Source organism: Gopherus flavomarginatus, chromosome 10, assembly GCF_025201925.1.
Source record: "Gopherus flavomarginatus isolate rGopFla2 chromosome 10, rGopFla2.mat.asm, whole genome shotgun sequence".
Taxonomy (NCBI): Eukaryota; Metazoa; Chordata; order Testudines; family Testudinidae; genus Gopherus; species Gopherus flavomarginatus.
This window is the reverse complement of record NC_066626.1, coordinates 59,068,238-59,088,660: the sequence shown is the minus strand read 5'-3', so window position 1 is coordinate 59,088,660 and position 20,423 is coordinate 59,068,238. Positions and strand designations below refer to the sequence as shown.

The 20,423-nt window shown below is 46.8% G+C and overlaps 1 protein-coding gene across 1 annotated transcript in view; it reads right to left on the bottom strand.

Moving 5' to 3' along the window:
• The window catches only part of GTDC1 (glycosyltransferase like domain containing 1), a 288,981-nt gene that overhangs the window by 160,233 nt on the left and 108,325 nt on the right, over nt 1-20,423 (bottom strand). The window contains 2 exon segments of the mRNA XM_050969376.1: nt 7,022-7,128; nt 7,130-7,190. Coding sequence (XP_050825333.1) covers nt 7,022-7,128; nt 7,130-7,190 — 168 coding nt within the window.

The window sequence follows — 20,423 nt, the reverse complement described above, 5'->3', positions numbered from 1 at the left end:
CTTCAATCTCCCTGGTCACTCGACTGCAGACCTAAAAGTCGCAATATTACAACAAAAATTATTATTAAATAAGGCATTAAAATAATTATTTCACATATAAGGGAATATGTGCTCATATTGTTAATGCTTTACTTAACAGTAAAAGGACACATTTAAAGTGTGCTCACTGTTGGCATTATTATTCTCATTTCAAATATACACAACCTGAGGCTCTGGTATTAAGTGGCTAGTTTACAGCCACAGAGGAAACCAGTACTCTGATTAGAACTCAGAAGTTCCTGTATTCCCACCCAGTGCTCAAACCACAATACCATGCCTATTTCTTATCAATAATCACGGTTCAATTCAACTGTAATTTTAGAAGGATAAGACGGTTACTCACCTTTGTAACTGTTGTTCTTCGAGATGTGTTGCTCATATCCATTCCAGTTAGGTGTGTGCGCCGCGCGTGCACATTCGTCGGAAAACTTTTACCGTAGCAACTCGGTGGGCCGGCAGGTCGCCCCCTAGAGTGGCGCCATCATGGCGCTTGATATATATCCCTGCCGGCCCACCCGCTCCTCAGTTCCTTCTTGCCGGCTACTCCGACAGTGGGGAAGGAGGGCGGGTGTGGAATGGATATGAGCAACACATCTCGAAGAACAACAGTTACAAAGGTAAGTAACCGTCTTTTCTTCTTCGAGTGATTGCTCATATCCATTCCAGTTAGGTGAATCCCAAGCCTTATGTAGGCGGTGGGGTCGGAGTGAAATGTGGCAGAATGAAAACTGCTGAGCCAGAGGCTACAGCATCTCCTGACTGTTGAACCAGGGCATACTGCGAAGCAAAGGTATGGACCGAGGACCAATGGAGCTGCGCGACAGATCTCGTGGGTAGGAACACGAGCCAGCAAGGCGGCAGATGAAGCCTGAGCCCTGGTAAACTGCACGATGATATGGCTTGGGGAAAATATGAGCCAAATCATAACAAGTTCGGAAGTCTGCCATCACCCGAGATGTGATCCTCTGAGAGGAAAACAAGCAAGCCCTCCCTTTGGCCCGCTACCGTGACAGAGCTGGGGCACCTTACGAAATGGTTCTGGCAGCGCAATATAAATGCGAGCACTCCACAGATGTCCAAGGAGTGCAATGGTTGTGCCCATTGCGTTGAGCTGTGGGTAACATGAAAGGCCGAAACCACCTTAGGGAGGAAAGCCGGGTGCGGTCATAACTGCACCTTGTCTTTGTGAAACCTAGTGTACGGCGGAACCCTCGTAAGAGCTCTGAGCTCGGAGACCCGTCTGGCCGATGTAACAGCTACGAGGAAAGTTTGTCGTCCAAGACGGGTATATCAGAGGGCCAGTCGTGAACGGCTCGACTGGGGGAGACATAAGTCTGATTAAAACTAGGTTGAGGTCCCAGGTTGGGGCTGGCGGCGCACCCGAGGGTGCAAGCTCTCCAAGCCCTTGAGGGATCTCGAACCCATAGAGCATGAGAACACGGAACGTCCACCTTAGCCTGGCTGGAAGGTAGAGATGGTTGCTGAGTATATCCTCAGCGATGATACTGCCAGGACCTGCCGCTGAAGGCCAGAGGTAGGCCAAATAGAGGGGGTCGAGACCTCAGCAGGAGCAAGATCGAGCGTATTGCAGCTGTAGAAGAAATGCTTCCACCTGGCCCGGTACGTTGACCAGGTGGAAGGCTTCCTGTCACCCCGGCTCAGTTACGCAGCGGCCACACCGTGAGGCGAAGAGGCTGCAGGTCCGAGTGACAAAGCCTGTTGTTGCCCTGAGTGATGAGGTCTGGGTGGGGTGGCAGGGTAATTGGGTCTGTTATTGACAGGCCGAGCAACGTGATATATCAGTGCTGCCTGGACCACTCTGGAGTGATCATGATGATGCGCGCTCTGCCCCTGCGGAGTTTGAGCAGGACCTAATGAACCAGTGGGAACAGTGGGAAGGCATAATGGAGTTGGCCTTTCCACGGCATCAGGAATGCGCCCAAGACCGATCCTGAGGAGAGACCTTGGAAGGAGCAGAACATCTGGCATTTTCTGCTCTCTCGGTGAGCGAACAGGTCTATGTGAGGAAACATCTCCGCTTCTGGACAGCAGAACGCCTCACATGGGGCAGAGTGATCACTCGTAAGACAGGAAAGACCTGCTGAGTCCAAGCGCCAAGACGTTCCGAACGCCTGGGAGAAGGGACGTCACCAGCTCCATCGAGTAGGCCATGCAAAAGTCCCGGAAATGGATGGCCTCCTGACAAAAAAGGGGGGGGGGGGGGAGGACCATGTCCCTCCCTGGATACTTATGAAGCACATGGCCGCTGTGTTGGCTGTAAACACCGAGATACAATGGCCTCGCAGCTGCCGCTGGAACCCCTGGTACGCCAGGCGGACTACTCTCATTTTTGGGGCATTGATGTGGAATGCCAGCTCCCGAGAAGACCAAAGGCCTTAAGCTCGGAGGTGACCGTGAGCACTTGAGCAGAGAGATGATGCGTCCGTCGTCAGGGGCAGTGAGGGCTGGGGCGGAGGAAACCGCCTCCCTGCCCACACCAGGGAGGGAGTTAGCCACCACTCTAGGGAGCCTAAGGTGCTTGAGGGAACGGTGACTACCATGACCATTGGCTCCCTGTCCGGGTGGTACGCCGAGGTGAGTCGGACTTGGAAAGGACGGAGGCGGAGCTTGGCATGTTTGGTTACCAACTTGCGGGCAACCATGGACCCAGGAGACTGAGACAAGTACGAGCCGAGGTCGTTGGGAAAGCCTGCAGACCTCAGATGATTGTTGCCATCGCCTAAAACCGCAGTTGTGATAAGCAGGCTCCGGCTAGGTAGGAGACCAAGATAGCTCCTAGGAAGTCCAACCTCTGCGTGGGAACCAGAGTGGATTGCTCTATAGTAATCATCAGGCCTCGACCTGTGAATAAGACCGTGACGATGCCCACGCGCTGAGTGGTTTGTGTCTCAGAGTCTCCTCGGATAAGCGAATCGTCCAGATACGGAAAAACGCATATCCGACATCAGCGAAGGTAGGCGGCGACTATGGCCGTAAACCAGAAGTACTGACAGTCAGCTAGAAAGCGGAGGTATCTCCTGTGCGGAGGGAAGATGGCGTAGCGAAAGTACGCGTCCTTCATATCCAGGGCGGCATAGTAGCCCCCAGGAGGCAAGGATGGAATAATGGTTCCCAGGGATACCGTGCAGAACTTCAACCTTATCCTAAACCGGTTGAGTCCGTGCAGGACTAGGAAGGTCTGAGACCTGCGTTCGAGTGGGGAACTAGGGCATAACGGGAGTAAAACCCCTTGCCCCTTTCGTCCATCGGCGTCTGCACCTCTTGTACGAGGAATTGCTCGTGAGAGGGGTCCCTGAACGGGGACAGGGCTGGAATAAATTAGAGGTGGTATCTATGCTCCACCGTGCGCAGGATCTAGCGATCTGAAATTAACTAGGGCCACGCCAGGAGAAAGCGGGATTGGGATCCCGGTCTGTGACTGGTACACCGCCCTCAGGCGCACCTTGGAAGGTTCGTCTGCGACCGCCTTGGCCTCGCCGTTTGCCAAAGTCCTGTCTCTGGCTAGGCACAGAGTATGGCGGGTGGGGGCAGAAAGGCCTGCGTTTGGTCGCTGGCAAATGCATGCTGAGAGAGCGCATTAGGACCCTATCGTCCATTAGGCTTGGCAGCCTGGGGCTGTCTTTGCCGCGAAAGGCCTTTACCACAAAGGGTAAATCCTGAATGGCATACTGCCGCTCCGGCCGGAGGTTTAAAACCTGGAGCCATGAGATGCACCTCATGGCGACACCAAAGGCCAGAGTCCTGGCTGCAGAGTCTGCTGCATCGAACGAGGCCTGGAGGGATGCTCTGGGTGCCTTTTTCTTTTCCCCCGTCCTCCAAGACGGCAGCGAACTCTTGGCCGGTTTCGGGGCTGGCGCCCGCTGGCCATCATATCAGAATCGTGGTCCTGAGCATAAGATCTGCGCATGTGGGATGACACGCATGCGTGTCCGGATGGCCATGGAGGTACTAAAAGAAGGCACAGGCAGAGTCTCTGACTCTATCGGACCTTGCCCAACTCGGCACCGGGAACCGGCACCGGGATGCGTACCGGTACCTGGAACGAGATCCAGACCCGCAACCAGAATGGTGCCTGGAGGTCGACCGAGATCTCGAGGCTCGGGGAGAGGCTACAGGAGTCAAGGTACCTGTCGCGGTGCCGGGAGTCGGAACGGTGCCGATAGCGGGTCGGCGAATGGGATACCGACCGGTGCAGCGAGTGCGACTAGTACCGATGAAGAAAACAGCACCGGGACTGCAAGTGGTGTCGGGCGTGCCGACAGGATCTGGAGTGTCTGCGGGACCGTGATCATGAACGGTGCCGCTCTGCTGTGCTGACAGAGGATGGTCACATGAAGAGACTGTATTACCCGCACCGGCGGTGCCGGGGTCAGGCAGCATCGACTCTGTCATGGCAATGAGATCCCTCGCCGTTGGTAATGCCTCCAGCATGGAGGGAACAGCAGGCTCAACCACAGTGCATACTGGGGAGCTGTCAGGCACCGGATTCGAAGGCCCTCATGGGACCGGGATCGACGGTACCGAGGTCGTCAGAGCTTCGGTGGGCGTCGGTGCCGGGCGATCCGAGTTAGATGAGCTGTGTGGCTGCGGTGCCGTCGGCACGGAAGCAGCAGGAGCAATAAGCTCAACCACGGCGCGCGCCGGGGAGCCGTCAGGCACCGGATTCCACGGCCCTTGTGGGACTGGAATCGACGGTGCCGACGTTGTCGGTGCCTCAGAGGTGTCGGTGCCGGGCAATCCGACTTAGACGAGCTGGCTGCGGCGCCGTTGGCACGGAAGCAGCAGGAGCAGTAGCTCAACCACGGCGCGTGCCGGGGAGCCGTCAGGCACCGGATTCTACGGCCTTTATGGGACCGGGATCGACGGTGCCGACGTCGTCGGTGTCACAGCAAGTGTCGGTGCGGGGCGATCCGACTGAGACGAGCTCTCTGGCTGCGGTGCCGTTGGCACGGAAGCAGCAGGAGCAATAGCTCAACCACGGCGCGTGCCGGGGAGCCGTCAGGCACCGGATTCTACGGCCCTTGTGGGACCGGGATCGACGGTGCCGACGTCGTCGGTGCCGCAGCAGGTGCTGGTGCCAGGCGATCCGACTAGACGAGCTCTCTGGCTGCGGTGCCGTTGGCACGGAAGCAGCAGGAGCAGAAGCTCAACCACGGCGCGTGCCGGGGAGCCGTCAGGCACCGGATTCTACGGCCCTTGTGGGACCGGGATCGACGGTGCCGACGTCGTCGGTGCCGCAGCAGGTGTTGGTGCCAGGCGATCCGACTTAGACGAGCTCTCTGGCTGCGGTGCCGATGGCACGGAAGCAGCAGGAGCAGTAGCTCAACCACGGCGCGTGCCGGGGAGCCGTCAGGCACCGGATTCTACGGCCCTTGTGCGACCGGGATCGACGGTGCCGACGTCGTTGGTGCCTCAGCAGGTGTCGGTGCCGGGCGATCCGACTTAGACGAGCTCTCTGGCTGCGGTGCAGTCGGCACGGAAGCAGCAGGAGCAGTAAGCTCTACCACGGCGCGTGCCGGGGAGCTGTTAGGCACCGGATTCAATGGCCCTGGGGGACTGGAATCGACGGTGCCGATGTCATCGGTGCCTCTGCAGGTGTCGGTGCCGGGCCATCCGACTTAGGCGAGCTCTCTGGCTGCGATGCAGGTGGCACGGAAGCAGCAGGAGCAGGGGGCTCTACCACGGCGTGTGCCGGGGAGCCGTCAGGCACCAGCAGGAATTGTAGGCTCTCTCAACCTCGGAGGAAGGGAGCGGTGCCGAGTCGACTTCGGTGCCGGCGACGGCCGGTGCCGAAAGGCCTTGGCAGTACCGGCGGAGTCCGGTGCCGAGGAGGCGCTTCTGCCAGCCGCTTGATCATCGCTCGGCGCCCAAGGTGGAGGGGTAAGTGAAAGTCCCGCTCCTTTTTGTTCTCGGCTTAAAAGCCTTGCAAATGGGGTACTTAGCTGTCAAGTGATTCCCTGAGGCACTTCAAACAGGAGTCGTGTGGATCTTCCTTCGGCATCGGCTTCTGGCAGGCCGAGCCCATTTTAAAACCCGGTGAGCCGTGCATGGGCTCCGGCACCGGGTTCATGGAAGGGGCTACTTCCTGAACCCCGCTAACAATTATCAATCTAACTATGTTAGCAGAGAAAAAACGTATAACTATACAAATATATATATAAAGGAATTATAACTGTATAACTATATACGAGAACTACGAGTAGCTAGGGAAGTGGAGGTCAGCTAAGCCGCGCTCCACTGTTCCAACGACCGACACGGGCGGTAAGAAGGAACTGAGGAGCGGGTGGGCCGGCAGGGATATATATCAAGCGCCATGATGGCGCCACTCTAGGGGGCGACCTGCCGGCCCACCGAGTTGCTAGGGTAAAAGTTTTCCGACGAATGTGCACGCGCGGCGCACACACCTAACTGGAATGGATATGAGCAATCACTCGAAGAAGAACTATATGTGGCTATTCATCCATGTATTTATATGTCCCTATTCAACCTAGCATCTGAATGCTTTCTTGAATCAGACATGGTGGGTAAGGTAATATCTTTTAGTGGACCAACTTCTGTTGGTCAAAGAGTCAAGCTTTCAAACTACACAGAGCTCTTCTTCAGGTCTAATAAACAGGACATTCAGTCTGTATCTTAAGATAACAGCAACTCAATATCTCATGTCTTCAGATTTTTTATATTATTTTTTTGCTTTTGTTCTACTTGACTCCAATATATATCTATGAAGAAGTAATATCCTAACTTGAACCATCTGAAACTATGGCTATGACAACTGTTGAAGATACCTAATTTGCTGTATCAAAAGAATGAATGAGTCTTCTTCATTTTGAAAAAGATCACAGGAAGCTGGTGGAACTGTTTAGTTGCCAACTTCTACTAAAAACTGAATAGTGTTAATGAGATATTTTTTATCACATTCTCCAAACAACAGTTTTTCCAACAATGCCTTGTGAATACATACACTATCATTTTAAGGTGTCTTGAAAAGAAAATTTTTGTCAAGCTGTTCGTCAAGGTGACTGGAGATAATCTTTGGAAAGTATGATGATCCTTTTTTAAAAGCTCTGGATAAATCGGTAACTCTAAGATCATACGGGATTAATTTTCTCTCTACATCTTTAGTATATTTTCTAAAGGAAGAAAGGAAAGAAATTTACTGTAAAATTCAAGACCTTTATAAAATCTAGAGCTCTAAGGGACAGCTGTTTACAGGACCTCTACTTTATTTCCTCACTCTTAAATATAAAAACAATTAACAAGCTACATTAAATTATTATAAATGAAAAAGATGACAATTCCTTTCTGCTTTTTTCTGTAATCTGTTGTATCTGGCTATCACAGCATTTGGCTATATGTTTTGTGACATCTAGAGGCAAGTAGGTGGTTTCAGTATTATCTGGGTCTTGCCTTGCTTCTTCATATTCTTAATATCATTTTAAATTAGTTGTGTGTGTTAGAAGTATAAATATGTGCTCAGCCAACAATAGGTTACCATGCAGGAGTTATGAATCTGAAGGACATTGCTACCTTACAATGCAATCGGTGTAGGAGAAAAATAATGGTGAAGGTTCAGGAAAATAGTATTTCCCATGTCCATGAGTCAGTGGCCCAAGAAACAACACTACCTTTAGACAAAGTCATGGGGACTAGCAAAAATTAGAAATTGGGAACACATATTTTAGAGGCATTTGAGTATCATAAATAAAACTTGATAAGAAGAAAAAAGTGGGGTGGCAGAAACAAGAATTTGGGCTGCACAGCCATACTACTTGCTAACACTGCTACGATTAAAAAGGATCAGTTCTCATTTTAATCTCATTTTACAAAAACAATCTATATTGTACCCTGATGTTGCAGTATATCTGATATTGTATGCGACCTTACTAGTCTGAGGCCTCTGAAACGCCTGGGGGCAGCAGAGTGACTTGATGGCCATGTGACAGCTTCAACTTTAAATAGCTTGTATTATTTTTTTAATTTAGAGCCTGATCCAAGGGCCACCATAGTCAGTTAAAAGATTTACATTCACTTCAGTGGCCTTTGGATTAGACCCTTAATTGAGAGAGGAAATGGGATTTGGTAGAGGTAAAAAAATTAAGGCTTAAAACAAATTTGTGTTTCTAGTTCAGACGGAGATTAGAGGACAAATTCTAATTTAAGAGACATGGCGCTATTCACCACATATCTCTAAAAATCTATACACAGCATCATACTCAAGATATAAGATTATGTTTGCCACACACCTGAGATGAGGAAACACATGAAGCAGGGTTGAGAAAGGACCCAGTAACTGCAATCCTGTGATGAGTTCAGGATCTCGCATTCATTTTTTAAAACTGTGCATCTAGCCCTATTTAGTGAAGAAAACCTTGTTAACATGATCCAAGTATATCCAGTGCTGAGAAGACTCTCTGCATCTGCAGACACACTGAAACCACAGCTCTGAGAGGGATAAACTGCCCAATTCCTTTTACAGGTTGTTAATCTGGTTTTGGGGGGGCCCAAAACAATATCTCAGAAGGGGATTGTGTGGGAGGGGGGTGACTGGTCCAAAGAGGAGTGGTGGTGGACCCCCACCAAAGGTTCTTGCATAGGCAGCCCCCTATTACCTTAAGAAAGGACAGGGTCATGGTATGTATGATGGGGCGGGGAGGAGGGATGGAATGTCATGGCACAGTCACTGCGTGGGGAGTTGCCTAAAGCCCTAGATTACCATAATCCTGGCGCTGACATGATTATGCAATACAATATAGGAAAGGAATGAACTTACTCTAACTAACTGTTTGAAAAGAAATCTTATTCTAAACAAGAGACCATGGACTGAGTTTAAAGGAAAGGAGCAAACTAGTCTGTAAGACATGAAAATAGAATTTCACAGTATTACACACGTGTTTAAAATCATGAAGCAAACTGCCAAAGGTATCAATAGGAAAAAAAGTAACAAACATCTGTTCAAAGATGAGTTGGGCAGGATTTGAAGAAAGATTAATCAGAAAGAACACCCAATAGGATATGTGTATTATAGGTCATGACCCTGAAAACCTTACTCATGACAGATGTCCTTACTCAGTGGGGCAAATTGTGTGAGTAATGACTACTCACAATAAGGTTTACAGGATCAGGTCCTAGACAGACTTTTCTCAACCTTCTGTTATGTGTGTTGCATCTGACTCTGAATAGGTTGAAAAAAAAAATGTTAACATTTAAAAAGGAAATCATGTTTCTAGACTCCCTCTTAAGACGCCACTCTAACCACAGTCACCTGTGCCAACACAAATGGTGACAAGCAGCAGTGGAAATGTCTGTTTTTAATTCATTTTAATCATTCACTCTTTATTGATTTTGATTCTAATGTAAGAAAATAAGTTATATTATTATGCTACTGGCAATCTCAATGTCTTTCCTTTCTCTAATTGTTCTCATATCTTTTCTGCATATTGAATTCAACCCTGTTTCACAAACAATAATCAAGTTAAAAAACAAAAAAGAAAACTTAAACCAACATAACTTCTGTCTTAGCTGCCACTGCATATACTGAATCCAATAAATGTGCAACTATTGAATTAAATGTATAAACTCTCAGTACAGTATTCTTTTAATAAAGACCCCTTCAAAAGCATTGGAAAAACTGAGAATATTTTTTTACAAAATATAATAAAATTAAAGCTGTTTTAAAAATTCTAAACAAAAACCAGAAAATGCTTTAAGCAAACTTCCCCCCACCCACACCCATACATGGAAGGCCCAATAATCTTGCCTTCCTTACTCCCACAAAACTCCCTTTTTTCTTTATTAGGAGCTTTACCTGGCAAAGAAGAGCGCAGTCAGCGCTGGAAGTGTATACAGCAAACAAGTACCATAAATCTGTTCTTATACACTGCGTGGAAAAATGAAAGAAAACATCATACATACATTTTGGCATACCTGAGATTTAAAAAAAAAAAAAAAAGTTGCCCTTTCTGAGTTAAGTATGGCATATATTTAAAGTAATGTGTATCCATCTATTTCCTCACTATTTAAAACTTGCTACAGGTGTTATTAATAAAATAAATTTTATTTTTAAAAAGGATGCTATTCTATAAGCTTTGAAGCTCACACATAGACTAACTTAACCCAGCTTTAGCTCATCTGGTCTTTAAATGACTCCTTTCATGTGGTCAGCCCACGAGCCATACGTACTGCCATTCAATCACGCCACTGTACATCGTCAGTGTGAGGATGATTTGCATGATTTGCATTTCCTGTAGCGTTTGAGCTTCAATGAGCTCTAAGCACCACATACAAAAGAAACCACCACCAAGTAATGCAAAGATTTTAGTTAAACCAGATGACACTTTTTTTTTTTTTTTGACTAAAAGAGTCTCAGGAATATCCTGTTAAATAAGGATTTATTGGTAGGGACTCTGAACCTGAGATGAGTAGTTACATATAAAAGATAAAAGTCATACAAATTCCTTAATAAATCTGGCCCAGCAGAAAGGTTACATGTCAGAAAATAATGCACTGAACTAAAATTTTCCATATTCTTCTCCTGTTCCTCAGATTTTGGCTTCACACTGTGTTATTACTAGAATTATTTCATAGGACATACATGGGTTCAGTTAAATTACTTTTCCTACCATACATAGTCAAATTAAGTCTAAATTAAACTAAATGTATTAATTGCTTGTTAAGTTTTTCCCTCAGAAAAAATCTTATATTTTAATCATAAATGATCAATAAAAGCTGGAGGACAAAGAACAGTTACAGAAATGGCATTATAGTGGGCTCAATGAATAAGTACTAAAGTGAAGAAAAAAAAGTATCAGAACCTAGTCTACATGAAAAACAGAGACAGATGGGGAGACAGACCTATATGATGCTACAAATAGATGAATATCTTGTAAGGATTTCAACAAATGTTGTAAGTTTCAGTCAAAATTTCAAAAAGTACACATTTGCTTATTGTGCTTCTAACTATTTAAGTTCACCTAAAATGCAACCTACAGCATATGTATGAAACATTTCACCAATGTTAATTTTTGACAAGTATAGAAAATTTACAATACATCCCTAAAATCATCATCATTACATAAACCATTTTCCAAAGATCATTTTGCCTGAAAGCATTTCAGGCAAAGGTACAATAAAACCAGAGGAACAAGATTTGAGAATGTTTGTTTTAGTAACTGCTTCAAAAAATTTATGTCAGTGCCCCAAGTACCCAAATAAAAATTATAGGTGTTTTCTCTAGCCTTCCTATATGTAGTATCATATTGTATAGCACACATCTCTCCATAATGGTCAACACAGCCAATCGCTATTTAGACTAATATATTGTACTATGCCAGTTGAATTGACTGCATCCTACCAGCAAATCAGTAACCATCACATATGCCCTGTCACAGTCTAAAAGGCATTCTGTTAAGGCACTGAAATCTGCATATTATTATGTGTAAATCTACCATAGCTATTGTTTTCACATGAAACTTATTTTAAAAAGCTGTGCTTTAATTTGTCTATATTATTTTAAAAAACAAGCAATAGGACTGGCATAAATTACTACAGATTAAAATATGCCCTTGGATACACATGTACAAACCCCATTTACACCGGTGTGATCTGAGGGGAGACAGGCAAGAGAAGAATTTGATCCTATATCTACCTTCTATTTCGTGGTTTCAAAATTTAGAAAGAGAAATTATTACTATGTTAAAAAAATATTTTTTCTCCCTTAGAATTTCCTTGCATAATAAGTTAATGCCCATTTTTAAAGGACAACTAATCTTAGTATGGAAAGAAACAAATCACATGTATTAACTGGTTGGTTGCTGGATTTCCAGAATATCAATCAAGTAAATGCTTCAATGGAGGTATAAACAGTATAAACAAATCTTTTTAAAAAGGCCTCAACACAGCCTTTATTTTCTGAGAGAGCAAAAATCTGTATTTGCACATGCCTAATGAGTCATTAACCATGTATTTACTCAATTCGTGCACTTAAAATTATGAGCACAAATACATACAGTGCTTTTTAAAATCTAGTCCCATGACCCTGACCCTGCACGTTGCCAACAACATCCTGTGAGGCACTAAGTTTTCTAGGAGTCAAGAGTAGTCAACAGTTCCTAGGAGACACTAAGCACCTTTTTGGATCAGTTCCTCAATGTCCAATGCACACAAACGATTGGGCAACATAACTAATAATCTTGCTTACAAACTTTTTGCTTGATCTAACTTAATAAAATGACTACATAAAAATACTGAAGTTAAAATAGTTTTATTAAGAGTAACATTTTATAGTCATGACATCTAATGTATGAAACAGATTATTCATGTTGCATACCAGATAAAATGACTTCAGAATATCTGCTGTTATTAAGGATTTTTGTTTTACATAAGGAGATTAGAATGCAGCATTATTCAGCATCAGTCCTTCCTAACATTATTTTTGGTTAGTTTGCTCCTAAGAAACATCACTATGTTTGATACTAAAAATAGACGGTTATTTTTAGCTATTTAATCACCAAGAGGAAAGGAACACATTTTGTATTAGTCTTCTTAAATTTACAAAATAATTCTGTAATGCACTTTGTGCACGTATCATGAAAACCACTGACACACAGCCTTAAGACTTACACAGTATAAGCTGCACTCCTGCTGCAATTCAAGCAAAATGTGTTTTAAAAAAGATTCCAGCAACAACAGTCTTATGACTAAATAAGAAACAGAAGCAGAAACCGTGAGCCAAACAGATACCTATCGGTTTCCTTGAGCTTAATCTGATTAAAACATGGCTCTCAAAAACGTTAAATAGAATGCCACGTCAGAGAGCAGGCATATGATAAAAATAGTTCATGACAGGAAATCATTATTAAACTAGCATTACTAGTGTATCTGTTGTGGAAATTTCCCTGTAATTTTTCAAGGTTACACTTATGCTTTTTTTTTTTTTTTTTTTTTTTTTTGAGTTGCCTGTTACATTACTTCCCCCACTCCCCAAAAGGTATGCAAGTTTGAGATGTAAAACAAAGAAATTGCAATTTTCCAACTATGTATTGTTTATATACCATTTCAAGTATGCCATACATCATACTATAATTCACTAACTAGAAATGGTATAATATTCATAGCCAGAAAATAATCCAAAATGGACAGGTGCCACTACTACACAAATATTGTCATATGTCATGAGAATAAAAATTTTGAATTCAATTACTTTCATAATCAAAGTATCTTAATGGCTTTTATAGTGGAAAATACAACACCCTTCTATGAAAAGTTGTTAAAATAAAGATGACAATTTTTTCCACAGTCAACTAACCAAAATTAGAAAAACAAAACCTCTGATTGTATACTATCACACATCAACACTGATCTTAAAAAAGCTTACAAAAGTAAAAAAGTCAAGTAATAACAGAAACATTATTATTCATGTTGTTATAAATATTTCTGCATTATTGTACCCTTTAATGGGTACAATTTTAATAAAATACTAGCTAAACTCTCAGCATCTTTTATTTTGCCTTGCATTTAATTTCACAGCTCAGGATTATTTTTTTCTGTAAATGAAAAATACCGTACTTTTACAAGGCACAAGTATTCTTTGGCTAGCTTAAATTAATAAAACATATTCTGGCATATTCAGAAAATTTCAACAAGCTTTTACAACCACCCCCAAAAAATGTTGGTTTCCATTTTAAATGTCACCAAGGCGGGGGGGCGGTATGGGGGGAAGGAAGGGAACAGCACAATCAAATTAGCTATCTTCTCACTAAAAAAAAACAAAATAAATAAAAATAATAAAATAAAAAAAAATGCATTTTATCTGTAATGGTGATTCAGACTTCCTTGCAGAAAAGCCCTGTTATATCTGACCATTAATTTGCTGGGTTAACCCAGTGTCTTCTCACCAGTATCTGTTCTCTCCAAAGGCAACTTTCCCCCAAGTAACTTCCCTAGCTATATTATTCAAATACTGGCAACTTAGTTTGAAATTTAAAGCCACAACAGTATTACTGTCACATACATGATATTTCAGAGAAGGGGAGAAAATACCATAACTTTAAACAAGAAAAAAATACCAACAGTAGACACAGATATTCCTTGCCCAACTGAACTAAAAGCTACTGCATATCCAAAAAGCTCATTCATCACTAATAAGACCTCTTTAGATAAAGGCTTTACCACATGATCCTACAACTATTTTCCAGAACTCCATCTCAGACCTGTCCTGAGTGCATTTGTCACACAAGAGACTGTTTTCAGGGTAGATCGAATTCATCACAAAACTGAATATGTATCTCATCTACATAGATGTTCAAACCTTACTTTGAACATGCACAGCTAGGAAGGCATGTAGATTCTTCTTCCTATTAATATTCCTCCCACATTAGCAATGGACTATTCAATATAGGAAGTAACCAGCCCATGGCTTTATTACACTCACTCTTACTTTACAGGGGAGAAAAAACATCAAAACGTTCACCACATTAGAATATCAAGATCCAAGATGTTCAAAACTAATTTGGACAAATGCACCCAATATCAGAGAAAAAAGCCTGAATATCCTCCTCATGCAGAAAATAACTATCTGCTAGTAAATTCAAAGACCTCCTTTTTGCAACAACATTGAGAATTCACTCCCCAGGTCAAGCTGTATAATGCTCTGGCTGCAAATCCAAACTTTCAATGCCCAGGATGGAAGGTCTTCTGAAATCAAAACTCCAGAACAAGCTAAAGTAAAAGGGACCTGTGCAACTGAGATTAAGTAATCTGGAATGAATTTCAAATTGATCTAGAGGTAGCCAAAGAAAAATGAAAATGACCATCCCTGGGAATCAACCAAGTTTCTCTTCTCCAAAACTTTGCAGCCAGTTAGTTCCTTAAAGTGTGGACTGGGCAAACCTGTGGCTCCCTCTGCTTCCTGAATTAATCAAATCCCATCAATCCTTCTCAAGAAACACTAGAGTATTATGCAATAACTATAGTTTACGTAAGCCTTTAAATTCTAGAAGGGGTACCATGTTTTCAGAATCCATAGCTAGTTTCCTAATTTGAAAGAGTGCTGATAAATTAGAGAGGCAGGCACTATGATAACACAAATTAACAATAATGATTTGTATTATCATGTAAATGACTAATTCTTAAGATAGATGTTGAGACAACCTAAATTCACCAGAGGTGACTACAGATTAGGCATGCTTCGGATAACACAGAGACAGCCATCTTGGCCAATTCAAAATCATTACTCCCTTAAACTCTCCTAGAACCATGTGAGCTATCCCTATATCACCCTATGAAATTGGATATGGTAGGGGTGGAAATATATGTAATCTTGTGGGTCCCTATAGCAAAAACGTGCTGGGGACGCGGCAGGATGGAGGATGCTGCAGTGGTTTCCCCTGTCCTGCGGCTTCTGCCGGGGATGGGGGCAGCCTGGGGCCACACAGTTGGCGAGGGCCCCTGGACCCAGGCCCGATGGCTAATTCACTACTGAAGCCAGTGACAAATGTGAACTCCTGGATCACTATAACAGTCTTACCATGGAATCACAGACAGTCCCCCTAGATTTTCCAATCTATCTTTCCACCAGGAAAGAAGAATTTAGAGATAAATGGTCACTTACACCAAAAATCACAAAATATTCAGGTTGCTTTCAGTCCTAAGAGACCAGTCACTTACCCCAGATCAATTGGTATCCTAGATCTTACACCAGAGATCAGCAACCTTTGGCACGTGGCTTACCCTGGTGGGCCGGGCCAGTTTGTTCACTTGCCACGTCAGGAGGTTCGGCCGATCGCAGCTTCCACTGGCCGCAGTTCATCGTCCCAGGCAAATGGGGGCTGCGGGATGTGCTGGCTGCTGCTTCCCACAGCCCCTATTGGTCTGGGACAGCAAACTCCCTGAACAAACCGGCCCGGCCTGCCAGGAGACTAATCCGGGTGGGCTGCAGGCCAAAGATTGTCGATCCCTGTCTCATGCCATAGACAACTCTTGTAGCCAATCCTGTAATGAACTACTGTGACAGACCCAGGCCAGTGGGGTACAGGAGTCTGGTAGAAGGCAAATATACTGGTCACTGGGTGAGTAGTTTTCTGTTCCCTGAGTGACCAGAGCAGGGGCTGAACTAGAGTAATCAGGAACCTGCTAGAACCAATAAAGGCAGACAAGCTGATTAGAACACCTGCAACAAATCAAAGCAGGCTAATCAGGGCACCTGGGTTTAAAAAGGAGCTCACTCCAGTCAGGGAGGGGGGAGCCAGAGAAGAGGAAGTGCGTGTGAGGAGTTGGGAGCAAGAGGCGTAAGGAGCTGAGATTGAGAGAGTGTGCTGCTGGAAGACTAAGGAGTACAAGCGTTAGCAGACACCAGGAGGAAGGTCCGGTGGTGAAGATAAGGAAGATGTTTGGAGGAGGCCATGGGGAAGTAGACCAGGGAGTTGTAGCTGTCATGCAGCTGTTACAAGAGGCACTATAGACAGCTGCAATCCACAAGGCCCTGGGCTGGAACCCAGAGTAGACGGCGGGCCCGTGTTCCCCACAAACCTCCCAACTCCTGATCAGACACAGGAGGAATTGACCCAGACTGTGGGGAAGGTCACTGAGGTGAGCAAATCTGCCAGATAAGCGCAGGACCCACTAAGGTAGTAAGGTAGAGGAGGAATGTTGTCACAACTGGTGTCAGGGATGGGATTTGGTGTGCACAGTGCGGCGGAAGAAGGAGGGTGATTTAAAAAAAAAAGGTAGGGAGGTTCACCACAATGGATGACTTAGTGCGGGTATTGATACAAGCTACGGCGGCCCAGCAGGAGGCTACCCATGTCCAGGCAGCCGCCCAACAGGAGGCAGTGCGGCTGCAGCAAGAGACTAATCGCCTGCTGATGGACCAGGCTTCTCAAGACCAGCTATGTTGCGGGAACTGGTAAACCAGGTAAAGACCATTACAGAGCTGAACCGGGGCCATGATCGGACGTAGATCATACGGGTCAGCCATTGGCTGCAGAAAATGACGCAGGAGGATGATGTAGAGGCATACCTTCTGACCTTTGAGAGGACAGCCCTCGAGATAGTGGTCTGGCATCCTTGCCCCATTCCTCTGTGGGGAGGCCCAGAAGGCCTACTATGATCTGCCTGAAGAGGCTGCAGCAGACTACCCCCAGATGAAAGCAGAAATCCTGGCCAGATCTGGGGTAACAACTGCAGTACAGGCCCAGCGGTATCACGAATGGAAGTACCAGGAAAACAAAATCCCGGGGTCCCAATTGTATGACCTCATCCATCTCGCATGAAAGTGGTTGCGAACGGAATCCCGGAGTCCGGAAGAGATACTAGAGGTTCTGGTCATCGACCGATACATGAGAGGGCTACCGGCAGACCTTCATGCTTGAGTAAGTCAGAACGAACCCTCCACCTATGATGAGGTTGTCACACTGGTAGAGAGGCGAAGGACGGCGAGGGAGCTGACCCGACCAGTTAAGGAAGAGGCACCCCAGGTTAAACTAGCAGCACCAACCTTAGAGCTCGGGTGACTGGGCAACCAGGAGATCACAGATGGAAAAAGAGACGGGCTGAAGGCCCACCAGAAGCCACAAAGAGTCAGAGCACTGAGGGAGAAGAGGATCGTGATGGTAGACTGCCCAAACTAAGAGACCAGGGAATGCCTAAGGCCCCATACAGATGTTATGCCTGCAGGGAGTGGGGACATATAGCTGCATAGTGTCCCAATGCTGAGGAGCCTATGCAGTGTAATCTGAGGAACCGGGCAGATCCATGCTCCCTTATCCACCTTGTGGGGGTCTCACCAACCCCACATATGTACACCAGATCAGTAAAGCTAAATGGAGTAGAGACCACAGCACTGGTTGATTCAGGGAGTGCTATCACGCTTGTCTCGGGGAAGCTCCTGAAGTGCAGTCAGCTGCTGTGGGCTAAGCACACAGGGATAACATGCGTCCATGGGACAGTTGGTTATTAGCCCACTATCCCAGTAAAAATCGAGATTCAGGGGAACACTACTGAGGAAGTAGCAGGTGTAGTCCCTAAACTCTCATACTCGGTGCTCATAGGGAGGGACTTCCCAGGGTTTGGAGACTTACTCCCAGTAGAAGGATTGGAGAGAGAGGGGAACCCTGAAGTTAGTGAGGCATCCACAGTAGACTGTCAACCCCCAGTCTTCTCTGAAATACTCCCCGATTTATTTTCCATTCCCAGACAGGGTAGAAAGTCAAAAAGGGAAAGGAGGGCAGCTAAAGCCTTGGGAACCCAAATACTGACCCAAAGCCAGAGGGTCGCTCTCGTAGGAAGGCAGACCTGAGTAGCTGAAAAGGAGGCCACCCAGGAGGGAGAAGCACCCGAGAGTCTGACCCCCAGCCTAACGCTCCTGAAAAGACGGTTACTCACCTTTGTAACTGTTGTTCTTCGAGATGTGTTGCTCATATCCATTCCAGTTAGGTGTGCGCGCCGCGCGTGCACGTTCGTCGGAAACTTTTTACCCTAGCAACTCCAGTGGGCCGGCAGGTCGCCCCCTAGAGTGGCGCCGCCATGGCGCCTGATATATACCCCTGCCGGCCCACCCGCTCCTCAGTTCCTTCTTGCCGGCTACTCCGACAGTGGGGAAAGAGGGCGGGTGTGGAATGGATATGAGCAACACATAGGGTTAGGCATGTCCGTATCGATGTCAGGGGGGCTGCCAGCAAGCGCTGAACGATCGCCGACAACGACTGGAACCTGGGCAACGGTAGAAGGGCCCTGGCCAAGGTGGAGTCTAGGACGGCCCCAATGAACTCCACCCTCTGCGAGGGGAGCAGAGTGGACTTGTCCACGTTGATCATGAGGCCCAAGGTAGCAAACAGGCCAGTGATCCTGCGGCCGTGGCTGCGGACCTGCAGCTCTGACGTGCCCCGAATTAGCCAATCGTCGAGGTAAGGGAACACGTGAATGCGACTGCGCCGAAGATGTGCCACAACGACAGCCATGCATTTTGTGAATACCCTCGGAGCCGTAGAGAGGCCAAATGGGAGGACCGCGAATTGGTAGTGATGGCGGTCGACCACGAACCGAAGGAAACGTCTGTGGGGTGGCCATATGGCAATATGAAAATAAGCGTCCTGCATGTCGAGGGCGGCATACCAGTCTCCAGGATCCAGGGATGGGATAATGGTCCCCAGGGATACCATGCGGAACTTCAACTTCACTAGATATTTGTTGAGCTCTCGCAGGTCGAGGATAGGTCTGAGGCCTCCCTTGGCCTTGGGGATCAGAAAGTAGTGGGAATAAAACCCCTTGCCCCTCTCGTTCTCCGGAACCGCCTCTATACCTCCTTTGTCGAGGAGCATCCGCACCTCCTGGCGGAGGAATTGCTCGTGAGAGGGGTCCCTGAAGAGAGACGAGGGTGGGAGGCGGGAGGGAGGAAAAGATATAAACTGCAGACAGTATCCCGTCTGCACCGTGCGTAAGACCCAGCAGTCGGATGTTATTTGGGTCCACGCCTGGAGGAAAAACGAAAGGCAGTTGGAAAACGGGGGGAAGGATCCATGGGGGACACTGGTACTACGCCCTCGGGTGCACCTTCAAAACGAAGGTTTGGGTCCAGGGTGGGGCTTTAGAGGAGCTTTGGTTTTGCCCCCCTTGATTCCCCGACAGCCTGCGCCTGCCATTTCTGCCGCGGCGCCTATTAAGGTCATGCCGCTGGCGGAACTGGGGGTACAGCCGGTGCTGCTGCTGTTGTTGTGGCCGGAAGGGTCTGCGTTGCTTCCCAGGCGTGTGCATCCCAAAGGAGCGCATAATGACCCGATTGTCCTTGAGACTTTTCAGTCTGGGGTCTGTTTTCTCCGAGAACAGGCCCTGGCCTTCGAACGGGAGGTCCTGGATGGTGTATTGGAGCTCTGGTGGAAGGCCAGAAACCTGAAGCCAGGAGATGCGGCGCATCGTCACCCCCGAGGCGAGGGTACGGGCAGCCGAGTCCGCAGCATCCAAGGAGGCCTGCAACGAGGTTCTTGCAACCTTCTTGCCCTCGTCAAGAATCGCCGCAAATTCTTGACGCGCCTCTTGTGGCAACAGCTCTTTGAACTTATCCGCTGCCACCCAAGAGTTAAAGGCGTAGCGGCTAAGAAGGGCTTGCTGGTTGGAAACCCTGAGCTGAAGGGCCTCCGCCGAATAGACCTTGCGGCCGAGGAGGTCCATACGCCTGGCCTCCTTGGATTTGGGGGCTGGGACTTCCTGCCCATGACGCTCCCTCTTGTTCACCGACTGTACCACGAGGGAGCATGGTGTCGGGTGAACATGGAGGTATTCATAGCCCTTGGAGGGGGCCATGTACTTCCTTTCGACGTCCCGTGCAGTAGGGGGGATGGAGGCCGGCGATTGCCAGATCATATTGGCGTTGG